This window comes from Mixophyes fleayi, chromosome 1, assembly GCF_038048845.1.
Source record: "Mixophyes fleayi isolate aMixFle1 chromosome 1, aMixFle1.hap1, whole genome shotgun sequence".
In the NCBI taxonomy this organism is placed as follows: domain Eukaryota; kingdom Metazoa; phylum Chordata; class Amphibia; order Anura; family Limnodynastidae; genus Mixophyes; species Mixophyes fleayi.
Window position 1 is genome coordinate 247,402,493 of NC_134402.1, and position 16,898 is coordinate 247,419,390.

A 16,898-nucleotide genomic window follows, 5' to 3' on the forward strand; every position below is an offset into this window, starting at 1 on the left:
GAGGGACCTGTGGTTGTGGAGTCCAGCGGGGACGAATTGATAATGTGTGAGGATGAGGAAGTACACACTGAAGGGGGCGAGGAATCAGAGGATGAGGATGAGGACGACATCTTCCCTCAGTAGAGCCAGTTTAGTTTGTACAGGGAGAGATGAATAGCTTTTTTTGTGTGGGGGCCCAAACAAACCAATCATTTCAGCCACAGTTTTGTAGGCCCTGTCGCTGAAATAATTGGTTTGTTAAAGTGTGCATGTCCTATTTCAACAACATAAGGGTGGGTGGGAGGGCCCAAGGACAATTCCATCTTGCACCTCTTTTTTTTCTATGCCAGCTCGTTTTGGGGGGGTCCAAACAAACCAATCATTTCAGCCACAGTTTGGTAGGCCCTGTCGCTGAAATGATTGGTTTGTTAAAGTGCGCATGTCCTATTTCAACAACATCAGGGTGGGTGGGAGGGCCCAAGGACAATTCCATCTTGCAACTCTTTTTTTGGCATTATGTACTCTTTGGGGCCTAGTTTTTCAAACTGCCATCCTGTCTGCCACTGCAGTGCCACTCCTATATAGTCATCCTATGGCAAAGCGGATAACTGCGGCCGTAACAGCTATGTTGGTGTTAGACGTGCGTCCGGTGTCCGCCATCTGTGCAGTGGAATTTAGACGATTGATGGAGGTATTGTGTCCCCGGTACCAAATCCCGTCGAGATTCCACTTCAATAGGTAGTCCAGAAATATTAGTATCAGATATTAAACTACGTTCACTGTTCCTGCAGTGCAGAAATATTAGTATCAGATATTAAAGTACGTTCACTGTTCCTGCAGTGCAGAAATATTAGTATCAGATATTAAAGTACGTTCACTGTTCCTGCCGTGCAGAAATATTAGTATCAGATATTAAGCTACGTTCACTGTTCCTGCAGTGCAGAAATATTAGTATCAAATATTAAACTACGTTCACTGTTCCTGCTACATCAAAAAAGCATGAACCTGCTCTGCCATCAACTAAATCAAGAGGTAGTGACGCGCTTGAACTCCACCCTCTATATGCTGCAGAGGATGGAGGAGCAGCAAAAGGCCATTTAAGCCTACACAGCCACCTACGGTGGGCCACGTGTTTGTGCCGCCAACTTGTGTCGCTTAGCTTAGACATCCAGCTACCTCGGTGCAACCTTTTGGACTAAAAACAATATTGTGAGGTGTGAGGTGTTCAGAATAGACTGGAAAATAGTGGAAATGAATGTTATTGAGGTTAATAATAGTGTAGGAGTGGAAAAAAAAACCAAAATATGGATTTTAGCATTTTTTATTAAAAAAAATCACAGCCCAAAACCCAAAATCAGAACCAAAACCTTTTCGTGGGGTGTTTTGGCAAAACAAATCAGAACCCAAAACCTCAAGCTAATCAGAACCCAAAACACCAAAAGTGGCCGGTGCACACCCTTAGTATTTAATGATGTGTCTTACCCTGTCGCTATATGTTATTTATTTCTCCTATCAGTTGTTCTCCATAAAATGTTAAATATGTGCAACAATTTTATATCCACAAGGAAACAAATAATACAATATTATAACAATTATACCACTTTTTGTATTATATTTTATTATCATGGAAATATTTTGTGACATATAAAAGATGCGAAAACTGAAAAAATAAACATATGTGACACACAGTAATAAATATTTTAATTGCAAACATAAGATACTTTTTGCAATCCTTAGATGAACAGTACAAGGTCGCTGGGTCTTGAGGACACACCATCAACTTGTTAAGTTCTTGCCAAAAGGAATAGAAAACAAACATTATTAACGTACTTACGTTTGTTGCCTGAGATGTACAAATTTAGTTACCAAGGCTTTAAGGCCTACTTTAGGTTATTTGTATTGGCATTGGTATAAATAAATGTGTCAGACATGAATGACACATGGGCTTATAAAAACACAAAATGAAAACACATCCAACACCTACACAGAGTGGAGGCAAACATTTTGTAGGCTGAGCCAATATTTATCGCAATGCAGCAATTATCATCATCATCATCTATGTATTTATATAGTGCCACTAATTCCGCAGCGCTGTACAGAGAACTCATTCACATCAGTCCCTGCCCCATTGGCGCTTACAGTATAAATTCCCTAACACACACAGAGAGAGAGAGACTAAGGGAAATTTAATAGCAGCCAATTAACCTACTAGTATGTTTTTGGAGTGTGGGAGGAAACCAACGCAAACACCGGGAGAACATACAAACTCCACACAGGCCATGGTCGGGAATTTAACTCATGACCCCAATGCTGTGAGGCAGAAGTGCTAACCACTAAGCCACAGTGCTGCCCAATGTATTGATATTCACATGCCACTGTTTCCTTATTTTCATCCCTTGATGGTTCCTTATAAGTTTTAAGGTGGCATTTTCATGAATGTTAACTCAACACATAATATGGTTGTCTCCACTGTGTGTAGGCGACATGTGCACTTTGCATTATATAGATCATTACATACTGGATGTTACTGATAACTAGGCAGCAGGAGGCCTAGTTACTAAGTACTATCACTGCCCCATTAAGACCAACCTACCATATCCACTATCATGTTTCCTTTGTAACATCTTGCAAGACTGACTCACAATGTGGCAGATTTAGCATGATCTGTAAATTGGGTATTGTTCTGAACATTACAATTGTGTATAAAAATACATTAAATATATAATTCCACTTACATTCTTTAAACATTTTTTTCTAAACTGTTGTTTAGTGACCTCCTTGATGATCTTTCAAGAATGTGATCCACTTCATTCTTAGAGATACCCTAAAAGCACATGATAAATAATTTATTCTAAGCCAATTTCATTTTAAAATGATATTTATCAAATAAATGCTTCTTAAAACGTAACATGCCATTTCCAAACCTTAGCCCAGTTGTCTGCAGCCTGCAACTTTACATTTGTTGTCATCTGCTATGCTAGACATATGGGACGAGAGATGACAGGCTATGAACCTGTGCCATAGTTAGTAGCATAATCACTTGCCCTTTAGAAGCCAAGGCAAAATTGCCACTACTTCTACTAATAATAATACGTCTTACTGTTTAGTAAAGAAATTAGGTTAATGATAAATACTTAGACTCCCTCACCACTTGAGAATTATATAGCCACTTTAAATTTTTCTGAATTAAATCAAACCCTTTGAAAATGCTTGGTATAAACGTCAGATGGCTATTATATATGCCCTACTTTTTTTTTTAAATCACTGTACATTGATATCCCTTATAACGATGTGAGAACATCAAAGAACTGTACCATACTCACTAAGGACAATCGTCGCATGGCACTGTGAGTTGATAATAGCCTACGCACGCGGTTGTGTATTGACTCCCATGTGTCATTTTCAGACTGAAGACTAAAATAAAAACAGAAATATTGTACACAATACTGATATGAGTTACACAACATATCATCTATGAACTATTTAATGAAGGTGATATTTTTCATTATGTTATTTTAGTATGATTGAATGTTCTAATGTAGTACTGTAAATTGTATTCTAAACAGTAGCATATTGCCCTGTGCAATTCCCATAATAGCCAGTCAGCTTGTATGCCACCATGTTTAGACTGGTTCCACACAAGTACTTCTCTTGCAGCAGAAAAACAGATTGGGAAAGTGTGTTATTCCTGCTGGAATAGTATTTAAGAAAAATAGTACGTTAGGCATTTGGCTGACAAATCTAACTCTGTGGGATGTAATCCTTGTGCAGTGGACATTTGCAATGCTATTATAGGGCTCCCATGTTTTCCAGTTTCCCTAAGAATGTCCTCTTTTTTCCCCCACATTACTTTATTTCCAAGTATTCAGAATCCTGATGAACCTAAATTAACAGGATAGATGGGAGTAGGTCCTAATAGCCGCTTTACATTACGTGAAACCAAAAAGAATGCATGGGGTGGATTTTACACCTTGTACAATCTTCAGGTCACATGTGTGTCACAGTTTCAAAATGATGGGACCCCTACGCTAGTCCTGACCTCTGGCTCCTAGCCTTTCCCCACAATACACTGCATTGGTTCCTAAGTCTTGTAACAACAGATGAAAGAAAACCTTGACTGTTATACATATTTATTCTTGAATAACTGCCCCATTGTATATTTAATTCTGTTTAACTTGAAATTAAAATCATAGTGATTTAAAGCCAAATGTATGCCTAAGTTCAGAGATGTCTTACAGTGCTAGGTAGTTACAGACCTTTCCTGCAGAGTTCCCTTGTGAATTGAATTTATACTCAAATCATGTGAAGAATATGTATTCAACAGAGAGTGTTCTCTATCAGCAGCAGAGTTGACTTTTCTAGATGTGTTCAGGTCCTCTAGATCCAGACAGTCCTGTGCAAATGAAGTATTGAAATTATTATTATTATTATTATCATTTATTTGTTAGGCGCCACAAGGTTTCCGCAGCGCCGCACATAGTACAAACAGTAGACTATACAGGGTATAACAGTACAGAACAATAAACAAAAGTACCAATACTTCAGAAACTCCAGGCAGGCAGATGCAATAGACACGGAGCAGAAGAACGGGTAAGGAGACAGGAAGGAAGAGGGCCCTGCTCAAGCGAGCTTACATCCTAAGGGAGGGTTAAACAGACCAGGCACAAGAGGAGCCAGTTAAGGGAATGGGAGAGAGGGGAGAATGAGTGGAGGAGATGGGGGTTAAATGGATGGTTGGTAGGCTTTGAGAAAGAGGTGAGTTTTGAGTGCACGTTTGAAGGAGCACAGAGTAGGAGAGAGGCGGATGGAGCGAGGGAGGTCATTCCAGTGAAGGGGGGCTGCACGGGAAAAGTCCTGGATTCTGGAATGGGAAGAGGTGATCAGAGTGGAGGAGAGGCGGCGGTCATTGGCCGAGCGCAGGGAGCGGGTGGGAGTGTGATTGGAGAGGAGGTTAGAGATATAAGGGGCAGTAGAGTGGGAGAGAGCCTTGTAAGTGGTGGTGAGGAGTTTGAAAAGAATTCTGTAGGGGAAGGGGAGCCAGTGTAGGGCAAGGCAGAGAGGGGAGGCAGAGGAGGAGTGGCGTGAGAGGTAGATGAATCTTGCGGTAGATGAGAAATTGCATATTTTAAGCTAACACAAACCAAATAAAATATTTTTTAGACTTAATTTTAATAATCTGATGACTATTACTACAGAAACAAATATAATCAGTTAAGGGTCAAACACACTGGCGACTTTAAGAATTTGTATTACACATTTTAAAAATATCAAACATGCTTTGATAAGGGTAGTACAAATAATAATGTAAGTGAATGTACACATACACTTTCTGACAAGCATTCAATGTGCTTTATGTCAATGTCGACATTGCCTGCAGCATTAAGAAGCGATAATGCTCTGTACAATACTGTAAAATACTATGGAGTTCTATGAGACTGGGTACACTTTTTATTATTATTATTATTAATTTTTATTTATAGGGTGCCACTAGGTATCCGTAGCGCCGTACAGGAACAGACAGAAACACGATACAGGGTGAGACAGCACGTTACAGTTAACAAAAAGCACAGTAACTCAGAAGCTCAATGTACAGCTAGATGAGAGGTGAGAGCCCCCAGCGGGGTAGAGAGAGGGGTGGAAGGGCAGGAGGACCTAACGGAAGAGACAAAGAGCTGGAGAGCAGAGTTAAGGTGGTGGAGAACAGAAGGAGAGGAAGCCCTGCTCGAAGGAGCGTACAATCTAAGGGGAGGATAGGACGGACAGAGACGCAATGGTAGGAGGAGGGAATGGGGAGAACGGAGGCTGAGACGGAGAGGGGGGGAGAGGAGAATGAAAAGGAGGGAGGTAAGAGGGGGACAGGAGGGAGGGCAGGAGTGGGAGGGGGGTAGGGGGAGACTGGGAGGAGGTCAATTAGGTGGGGGACTGGAGGGCTTTAAGGAAAAGGTGGGTTTTTAAGGCCCGTTTGAAGCTGGACAAGTTGGGGGAAGTTATGATGGAGCGGGGGAGCTGGTTCCAGAGGAGGGGGGCAGCGTGGGAGAAGTCTTGGATGCGAACATGGGAGGAGGTAACCAGGGGGGAAGAGAGGCGGCGGTCGTTAGCCGAACGCAGAGGGCGGGATGGAGCGTGAATGGAGATTAGGTTGGAGATGTAGGGAGCAGTGGAGTTGGAGAGGGCCTTGAAAGTATGAGTGAGGAGCTTGAACACGATTCTGTACACTTCAGACATATTCTCCACCACTCCTTTCATTTAAAAAATCTGGGAGGTATATACATAAAAGAGAGGGTGCAGGAGTACTTCAAATGTAGATTTATAATCCTTCCAGTATTATTACCAGTAACTATGGTGCCAGCAGTGGGTCCTCTGCACCAGACACTTAGCCACAGGCAGTTCTAAAGTATGGTACATTGCCCTGTACCACTACCACTTCCCATGTAAGTGATCGATGCATAAGCGGGTCTCAAACACAGTGATTTTTGATCAGTATGGAAATGCACTGTCCTTGATACATATTTGGCCTGCTTGGTATTTGAAGTCAGAACCCTATGTATTGTCTGTCAGTACGACAGTGTAGTGTGTACACTGGTCAACAGATCACCATTTTGAAACACGCTAATACTGTGTTCACCGATGCAAGGCATCGCACCTCAAGTGCTTATCAAGCCACCTGTGAGTACTGTAACTTTACAAATCTCACACTAACAAATATTTACATTAATCAAGAGGGTCAAACATCACATTTTTATAAAGTTTTAGAATTAGTTATTTCTAATCCATTGTCTACATAATATATAAAACTTACCTTTTCTGTGGAGGTCCTATTCTGCAGATTGTCATAGGCCAAAGCTGGGAAAAAGATAAACAACAGATAAAAAAAGTAAAACAAATATAGTTTTTAAAACACAGTTTTTATTTATCTTAATGTTTACAGACTCAATAAAATAATATGGTACAATAAGTTTATTTGATAGGTCAAATCCAATGATCTTATACAATTAATATGAGGTACATAAAGACCCAGATATTGTACCTGAAAATAAACACTAAGGGGTAGATTTATCAAACCTTAAAACATTCTAAAGGAAAGTGGAGGTGTTGCCTATAGCAACAAATCAGATTATGTCTATAATTTTCTAGAATGTACTAGATAAATGATAGCTAGTATCTGATAAGTTGCTATGGGCAACACCTCCACATTTACAATGTTTGATAAATTTACCCTAAGTATTACAATGAATTATTAACCACAATTCAATATAAAAGATGATGTTTTTATACAAACTACATTTATAAATATTAATTACCTCTTCTTGGGTGACACTTGGACTTTGGAGATCGAAGCAGTGATGACACTTTTTCACTCATGGGTTTTGCATGGTCAACCTAAACAAAAGGGGTCACTATCATCAGATGGTAGCGATACTCATGGAACAAAGCATTTTAGAATAATAGATGTTGGTGTATAGGAGGTGACTCAGATTTACTGGCTGGATAAACAAACACACGGCTTCACGGCCTCCTTCTCACTGAGCTAGTCCCTCGAGCTTCCGACAACAAATACCAAAACTTCACAAAGAAAGAGGGAAAAAGAAGCCGTGCCTAACTCATTCATGGTCCGGACTAATCATATGAATGATTATTTTAAATCTAAAGGTTTAAAACAAATCTCAGGCCAAAGCATTCAGTGCAGTAATTCTTCAGGACTATACATCATTTAGAGTCTTTAGAACAGACCTAAAGGGCTCGCTTCATACTATCTAAATTTAGCCTCCTCCTCAAAAGTATATTAGTTTTTTTGACACCATATTTATCAGTGATTTTCCATTTATCCAATTCTCCCTACTCATATACCAAAATAATAAGGTCAGTAGTATGCCAACTTTGATCATAAAGCATTTATTTATTGTGAAACAGGATAAGAAAAAGTCTTCCTGTAAAAAAGGTTTTCCTTTTTAGGAATTAATGGGACTGGAATTTTCAAATAAAAATTGTATCTCAGTTTTAATTTCATCTCAGGAACTTCTGTTCTTTTGTTGTATATTGCAGATATGTATTGTACGTATCCTGCAGTGTGTTGTGTCTGTCTTAATATGGCAAGTACCGTATAGGCAGAGAGTACCTATCTCCGTATTCAACAAGAGACGTTTCTTCAGATCCGCTTTTTAGTTAAATACGGAAATGCATATGCCCGAATTACGTGCGATTGAAAACAAATGCACATTACATTTGTTTTGCGTGCCTTAATGAATCAGGCCCACAATGCATTAAACCCACAAAACACCAGTTGATATATACAGCAAAATAATGATAAATAAAATTCCTGGAAGTAAATAACAATTTCAGGATAGAAAGTATAATGCACTAAAAATGATACTGATGTAGATAGATAAATTAGAAGACCAGATATATTTAAAGTAAAACTAGCAGATCACTCTTATCATTCAGGTTTAGAGGACCTAATGCAATGATTTGGCTTCTTCCAGCAATAGTAGGCAGTCCACATTTCCATTTCTCCATGGTGTATGATCTACTTGTAATCCCATAACATGAACAGATATGTCATTTATGGACCTATGTAAAGCGTTGAATCAGCCTAGAATCTGATATAGCTGATTTAATGTTGCACTCTCTTGTACATTTTTCTTATGGTCAACATACATAAGACCTAACACAGGGACAAAATAACATACATACCACAGACTATGTTTGAGAGGTAATAAAATTAATAATATGGTATTGTATGCCATGCAGGTATACATAATCTGTTTTAAGGATTTATAATCTAACTATAATTACCCTAGACTCTGCCCTCAAACCCTGTTATATTATCTGTTCCAACCAGTTGTTTTGAGTATCAAATTGCACCTCATTTCTTAATATGTTATCCTGTATGTTTCTACATATTGTAAACGTAATAACCATTCCCATGCTTGTCAATTTATATTTATTCTCCCAAAAGGGAGGTTGGGTGCCAATTGCGGTATGGGGCGTAGTGGCGTTTTGCGACATTGTATAGCAGGGGCGGAGCCAAGGTTACATGAATCTAGGCAATAAGCCTCAACTCCAACAGGATCCAACCAGGATCCACTTCCAATTTTGAACCTCTGCTGTTATGTTTCCTGGATCATAACATGTGGCTATATGGTATCACTTTGTTCAAAACTTCTGTTTTTGCCAGCAATAAGGCTTATCACCAGGGCCGGACTGGGACTAAAAATCAGCCCTGGCATTTCAAGCATACAGGCCCATCTCTGTTGATGAGCATGAAAAAAACTGGGTGCCGCTAAGGGCGTGGCCACATTATGTAGGGGGCGTGGTCAAGATGGGGCATTGATACATACATTACATACATTATAATAAAACATTACATTTATCAGGCCCTCCCTATCATGCCACCCCTCCACCACAGAAGCACATTACAACACCCCCAGTCCACTGCACTTATCTATGCTTCTGATTCTGCTGACATCCATCAGGATGGGAACTTCCTGTAGAGTGAGCAGGGAAACTCTCAGTCTCACAAGATTAATAAATCTCATGAGACTTAGAGCTCCTCGGCTTGCTCTGCAGGCTGTGTCCTATCCAGGGACTGGGAGTAGCTATCCGCTCCCTCCTGCTAACCAGAGCTGGACTTAGTCTCAGGGGGTCCTAGGCACTTAAGACAGGGGGCTCCTATGATGTAATATGGTTATTAGATACATTTTCAACAAATACATAGGCAATACTGTGAGCACTATTAGGTGCCTTCACAAGCAGTACAATGTGAAGTAGGACATAGCTCCCAACTGTCCTTGCAATCAGACCAAATCCTGACTAAGCGGGACAGTCACCCACCAAATTCAGGACAGTTGGCAGACTGTCCTGGTCTCTCTTACCTGTCTTGTCATTGTCACCACTTGTGGCTGCTGGTGTCTTTAGATCAGTTGCTGCTTGTCTGGATCCTGGAATGTTGGGGGCCCTATTTGGAAAAAAAAAATGGGTACATGAAAGTTAGAAAACTCCAAACAGCACCAATGTTAACTCAATATAGCACCCACGTTATAAAATTAGGCCTCACGCCAGTCCCAACATTAAAATAATAGTATTCCCATTTAATAAATAAATCTATTTCCCTCCCTCCAAACAACCTCAGCAAGAAATTAAATAGCATTTATGTTTAATAAAAATGACCATTTCCCACAAACATCCCAGGCATTAAATAATTCATAATCACATTTCATAATTAGACCTCATTTTCCCCAAACAGCCCCACATTCACTTAATAGCACACATTATAGTCATAAACTGTCCCCCACACACATTATAGTCATATACTGTTCCCACACACATTGGCCATTTTTATTTTCCCCCTCCTACAGCCATTGCCCCCCTTGCAGACATTTTCAATCACCCCCTCTTCCCCCTGCAGACATTTTCAATCACCCCCTCTTCCCCTGCAGACATTTTCAATCACCCCCTCTTCCCCTGCAGACATTTTCAGTCACCCCCTCTTCCCCCTGCAGACATTTTCACTCACCCCCCCTTCCCCCTGCAGACATTTTCACTCACCCCCCCTTCCCCCTGCAGACATTTTCACTCACACCCCCCTGCAGACATTTTCACTCATCCCCCCCTTCCGCCTGCACTTTCACTCACCCCCCCATCCCCCTGCAGACATTTATTGCCCCTCTCCCCCCCCTGCAGACATTTATTGCCCCTCTCCCCCCCGCAGACATTTATTGCCCCCTCCCCCCCCTGCACACATATTCCTTTTGTCTCCCCCCTCCCTGCACACATATTCCGTTTGTCTCCCCCTCTCCACACATATTCCGTTTGTCTCCCCCCCTCCCTGCACACATATTCCGTTTGTCTCCCCCCCCCCCCTGCACACATATTCCGTTTGTCTCCCGCTGCTCCCTGCACACATATTCTTTACACTTACCTCAACACTGACAGCTGCCTCCACTGCAGCTCATCCTACGCGGGAGCCGGGCTGGCGCACAGAGCCGTCATGACGTCACACGTCATGACGGCTGCACACACAAAAAAAAAAATATTTTTTTTTTTATTTAATCGGGGTATCACAGGGAGCCGGACCGGCCCATACTGCCATCGGCCCTTCTGGCATTTGCCAGAAGTGCCAGATGGCCAGTCCGGCCCTGCTTATCACCCTTTGATAAATCAGCCCCTTAGAGTTCTGAGTAAATCTGGCTTAGAAGGTGATAACCATATTGAGCTGCGGAGGGAGCAAACGTAAAATGTGTGTAAATAATGTACTTAAGAATAGGGGTGTGTTCTAGCTCAATTCTACAAAGCAGTGTAAAAGTAAAGCTGCCCAGGACTTTGTGAGGCATGCATAACTAGGCAATTCTTTCTCTGTATGCAAAAAAAACCCAAAACATTACATTGTCTTTAGCTCCTAAAACTAAATGAGATGCTATCTGCCATGATATGTCATTCACTGCAATTATCTTTACTCCATCTGTTTAGCCTGCATGCAAGCCAGCAACATCCTCAAGTTACAAAAGCTGGTGAGCCATCTAACCTGTGTGATCTGCAAATGAGAGAGTTTGTGCAAGAGAAAGGAGATTTTACAGATTGCACAACTTATATGGAAAAGTGACATCACGAATGAAAAATACCTAAAAGATTTTATATAAAATAATAACTCAGCATATTTTGCAAGCACAGGAGACTTTGAAAGTGTTGAGACCATTGCGATCTTTTTTCTGCTCTCATTTTTTGACAAATGAGGCTGAATAGGACGAATGCACTTAAAGGGCGACAGGGTTTGTAGTAAGCTGAACACTGACCTGAAGGTGTTAACATGGGTTGGCCCGAACAATGGTAATCCAGTGGGAGGGACCTTGATTGTTATAGGAGGCTGCACTTCCTGTCTGGTTCATTCCACAGCACGAGATCCCACCCACCCACTCCTTTGGTAGGGTATGTTCGGTGATGTTGCGGTAGGAAGGCACTGCGTTCAGCGACTGATTTGTGGGCGCACTGGTAGTTGTCGTAGGTCACTGCCCCCCGTTGAGGCACCAGTAACTCCCTTTTTGGCCCTTCGGTGAGGAGGGTCCCTGTCCGACTCGGTGAGGGAGGGCAGAGTGAGTTTTCAAAGGGGCAGTCACTCTGACGCCAACTCAGCGCAAAAGTTATGTTGGGATTTGTTCCCTGTGGTGGTGGACGTACGGCGGTTTGCGCCAGTCCACTCGTGATAGTGTTTGTCAGCTTGAGAGTTGTTTCGCAGTGCCCTTTCTCCGCCACCATAGGTTTAGTTTAAATTAAAATCATAACAAAAGTTCTGGCAATTTTTTATAACTTATTCAAGTCTCCGTGTCTTTATTTGCATGCAAAGGGTTTTTAGAATTATTAGGTTGATGTAAGGTTTACGAAACATACACGGTGAGCCCTTTAACTTATTTTAGATTGCAGATAATTAGAACAGCAAGCTTTTTGTTTTTTCCTCTCAAAGAGTACTACTGTTGAAGAAATATAGTATGATCTGTTTTTGCAGGTCCTACATTTAACAATACTGGTTTATATAATACAGACAGCAGGTGAATAATTGAATATGTTTATGACATTGGAAGGTATCTTGTACAAGATAAGACACATCTTCCTTCAGTTTCTGCCTTATGCAACAAGATAAAAGCTTGGTGAATGGATAAGAATTCTGAGTTCTGAAGGACAGAAATACCATATTGATAAGCAGGGATTATTTTTGCTTTATTATCTATGTTCAACATAACGATTGCATATGTTATTTTACAGATAACCTCATTTCCTTGTATTAGTGCTTATGCTTGTATGAATGGAGTTTGATTTTGTTTATTCTGTAAAGGCAAATTATCCACAGATGCAAACAGCAGTGGCATTAACAAGCATCTCAGTTCTATAAGTCATAAATCTTAACATTGCTTTTTAATTATGTGATTTTCCCATGGGTAAAAGAGGAGTGGCCTATAGAATTGGGGAGGTAATTTTTCATTATAGGATTCTTTTAACTTGTTGAAAACTTACATGTCTTACAATAAATGGAGGTCTTGAATCAGCTTCAGACTTAAATTCATAATTGCCCAGGCTTAAATGAGCAAGCTGTTGCTCATTGTCATTGTTAAGCTCACATATCCGCTTTTGTGGTGATGGAGATCGGTACTTTGGTGACCTAGTAGGACTGCTGTAACTCTTTTCTGGACTGGAGTAACTTGGAGTTCTTGATTTTCTACTTGGAGAGTTTGGCAAAGATCTCCGGGACTGGGCTTTCGTTGACTGGAACAGCAATGCAGTGCAAAGTGTTAGACATGTACTTTCAAATACATTTTTTTTTAAAAAAATGTAAGATGCAGCAACTGAAAGAAATACTAAGAATAAACTATTCAGTAATTACAGAATAAATAGAAACTTACTGCAATTTTATTCTGAAAATCATTGGGCTTTTCTTTGATGGTTGTCCTTGAAGAAAACTCAATCTTAGGGGCAATTCCCTTTGTGGGGAAAAAATAGAAAATGCACATGAAAAAAATACCCTTTATAGCATTCATTGTAAATATTAATGCATATTAATGCAAATGTTACAGTAGTTTTATTTTCCTACTCTTGGGATATACAGATGGAGTACAGTTGTTTGAAGTGCATGGCATGCTATGGCACATAAATATATTGACAATTAACTAGAATATCGTATGCTAAACACAGCTAGCACAAGATTTTTCAGTTAATCCTGGACAAAACATTCAAAGGAAGGAGCTCTGCTCCATCTGTAAATAAGACTTCAAAAAATCAACATTAAAAAACAGAACCAATAGGGGACATTTATAAAAAGGGGAGTACAGAAAACCTCCACTATTTACCTTAGTTTTTCTATACTACACATCATAAATATCCCCCAACGTATTGAAAACACAGAACAATGGGAAGTGCGGACATTTATACAGTTTTCTAAGAACAGGTATAGATCAATGGATCCATATTGAAGGGTTATTAAATAAGATGTTCTGGATAATAATCCATATATTATAATATACATTACTTTATTTTTTTTGCCTCTGTTGTGCTTGTCCTCCATTATTTATATAATGAAGCTGATTAGTTTATTTGTGTTGACCTGGGATATGATACAGCTTTGCTGGGCTCTCTGCATTGAACTCAATTGTATTCAGATAATAGCTTTGCGTTCTATCCAAGGGCAACACAATAATGAATAGAAGGCTGCTCCGGCTTCCTCCCACATTCCAAAAACATACTGTGTGTGTGTATTACAGAATTTAAAATCGTAAGCTCCAATGGGGCAGTGACTGATGCGAGCTCTCTGTACAGCGCTGCGGAATTAGTGGCGCTATATAAATAGCTGATGATGATGATGATGATGGTGGTGGGAACAGTAAAACGTCACAACAATGTCCAACCTAATAATGCTTTAAGATCACCCCTTCATTCATTTAAACTCTTCAGCTTTCCCCCCTAAAATACTGCTTGATGTATGTAATTTAATACATGTGTCAGTTTCCGTGCTTGAACATTTTTATGTATTTTTTTTTTTTCATTTAAAAATAAAAAGATAATTGTTGAATCCATAAAGGTGTTTTTTTCCTATTATAAGCTGGTAAGGTGTCATATTACTTAAGAATATATTGTGACATAAAAACAGCACATTACAAAAAAAAAGAAACTATCTATATACTCTGTATACTCTAAAAGGAATGAAGCATAGAAAAGGTTTAGGTCAATGTCACACAAATGACCAACAGGCACCGAGCTTATCCCTTCTGAAATGGCGTGGTACAATGATTTAACATCTCATTTTATAAACCACCAAACCATAATATCTAACACTGGCATGAGTGAGGTTTAACAAGCTGGCAGTAAATTAAGCCAGTTGTGAGCAATGGTTGGAACGGAAAAATTACAGTAATAAATAATGTAACGTATCTGATTCCTCAAGGGCATAAAATCTTCTAAACAGAATATCCCAGGTAATAAAGAGAGGGGAGAAATAAAACAAATAATCAGGAATATACATACTGCAGGGCTGTAATAGAAATACAGATAGTAACTGCGAATCAGACTCACCTTTAAAGGTAAATATGTAGAAGTTGATTGATTTGATTTGATTTAGGGATGGATTTAGTGTTAGGTGTAAATTTTGGCCAGGTCCAGAATTTGTAGCTGAGCAAGTCATGCTGTACTGCAATATGTGCAAATGCAAGCATTTTTTTTGCATGGAGGACAAGCCTATCACGGAGGGCAAGTACAGCATGCTATTTTTACACTGCATCTAAAAGTTGGACTAGGCGCAGCTCCTCACAACATTTATGTTCCTTTAATATGGAGCACCATGCTTACAATATACTAAATTATATTTAAAAACTATACCTCTATCCATTTTATATTATATTACTAATGTTATATTATTGTGATAAAGTACGGCAAACACTGAACTGCTGAATAAAATGTGCTGTATATTTGGGAAGTGGCAGGATAGCATAAACAGCAGTTTCTCCACACAATTTCTCCCGCAATCCTACGTCTGGCTAAACAGTGCTTTCCTCACTAATAGTCGGCCACTAACTGACTGGCTAGTAGTGAGGAAAGCATCGGTGGCCCCACCCACAAATCCCAAATCCACACAGGTTTTTATCCTTCACCCTAGCACTACAAACAAATCACAACACAAAAGTAAATCAATTACACCCATGTGGAACACCTGTGTGTGTACGTGCTAAAAGAGGAGCCCAGTGAAATTTTAACCCAGTCTGCAGCCTGCTCCTGCAGACAAGCTGGGTTTTTACCTATAGGAGAGGTGTGGAAAATAAACCTCTTTACCACATTATATTATATATAAACATACAGGAATGGGATCTTTTATCCAGAAACCCATTATCCAGAAAATGTCAGAAATCAGAAAGCAAAAGAAGGAGATTATTAGTAATGTTCATACACAAATACAGATCCTCCTCCCACAGTAATGGTGAGGAATACTGCTGAACAATGTGGGGAAAGATGGATAATTTTTAAATGTGTTTTAGGCATAGTGTTCCCAATTACAGTAATACAACAAAAACAAAATGCCAATAGATACTCACTGGGAAGCCAGAGGAAGTTTTCATCAGTACCTCCCTGTCCACTCCTGGGTATGGCGGAGTCAACTTTGGTTCTGGGAATAAGAATTCTCGATGGTTCTCTGTGTAAGTGGCTAAAACATCTTCACCTGTAACACATCATAAAAAACAAACATTCATAACTGACTAAGGGTACTGCCATGATTGAGAGATGCTAAAGAGATATTCAAAGGTTAGTGCTTGGTAAAGCAACAATTATTCTGTCACTTTACATGATAATTTGGGCACTATAGGATGTGGCCCACATATAGATTGGCTATTAAATTTTCATAAAAATGTGTTGAAATGTTAGCTAATTTATTTTTTTAGGAAATTAAGATTGTAATACTATTCTCCCGGTAGCAGAATTTATGTTTCTGTACAAGGAAAGGCATACATGTGCAATTTTTGTCCTCTCTTCTATTCCTGGGTTAGTGGCCATATGACAGTGTCAGCAGGTTCTAAATTCAACAGGTCACCTCTTTTAGAACCTGCTATATGCTTGCTTGTCTTAATATCCTTTATCCTTGGCTAGTCTGACCTAGTATTTGTAGACCTGCAAGCCTGAATTGGGCTTGCCTAACCTTGCATCTGTACATTTGTTATCCTGACCTTTGGCCTATGCCTTACCATGTCTGTATCTCACTTTATAACTACTGATTTGTCCATAGTAAGCCAAGGCTATGGCCTGTGGGTGACTCGCGACAAACACCAACACCTCCTTGCGGGAGTCCCCGATGAATATTATTTGCCCATTAGATATCAATGTACTATGTAGAGATATACATGTAGAGATGAGTGAACCTGTGTGATCCAAATATGTTCATTCTTTAGTTTCTA

General features: G+C 39.9%; 1 protein-coding gene across 3 annotated transcripts in view; it reads right to left on the bottom strand.

The window, feature by feature from the left end:
* Positions 1 to 1,583: 1,583 nt before the first annotated feature.
* Positions 1,584 to 16,898, bottom strand: part of SPATA6L (spermatogenesis associated 6 like) — a 57,502-nt gene continuing 42,187 nt past the window's right edge. Inside the window, exons 6-14 of one of the 3 annotated variants that reach the window (XM_075209079.1) lie at positions 16,044 to 16,168; positions 13,368 to 13,445; positions 12,991 to 13,230; positions 7,281 to 7,359; positions 6,779 to 6,822; positions 4,236 to 4,372; positions 3,303 to 3,393; positions 2,715 to 2,803; positions 1,584 to 1,770 (exon numbers count right to left, since the gene is read on the bottom strand). In XM_075209079.1, the coding sequence (XP_075065180.1) occupies positions 2,720 to 2,803; positions 3,303 to 3,393; positions 4,236 to 4,372; positions 6,779 to 6,822; positions 7,281 to 7,359; positions 12,991 to 13,230; positions 13,368 to 13,445; positions 16,044 to 16,168 (878 nt within the window). In that variant the 3' untranslated portion in view covers positions 1,584 to 1,770; positions 2,715 to 2,719. Of the gene's footprint in view, positions 1,771 to 2,714; positions 2,804 to 3,302; positions 3,394 to 4,235; positions 4,373 to 6,778; positions 6,823 to 7,280; positions 7,360 to 12,981; positions 13,231 to 13,367; positions 13,446 to 16,043; positions 16,169 to 16,898 lie in introns of all 3 variants that reach the window. The other 2 variants (XM_075209072.1, XM_075209087.1) reach the window with 2 other exon arrangements.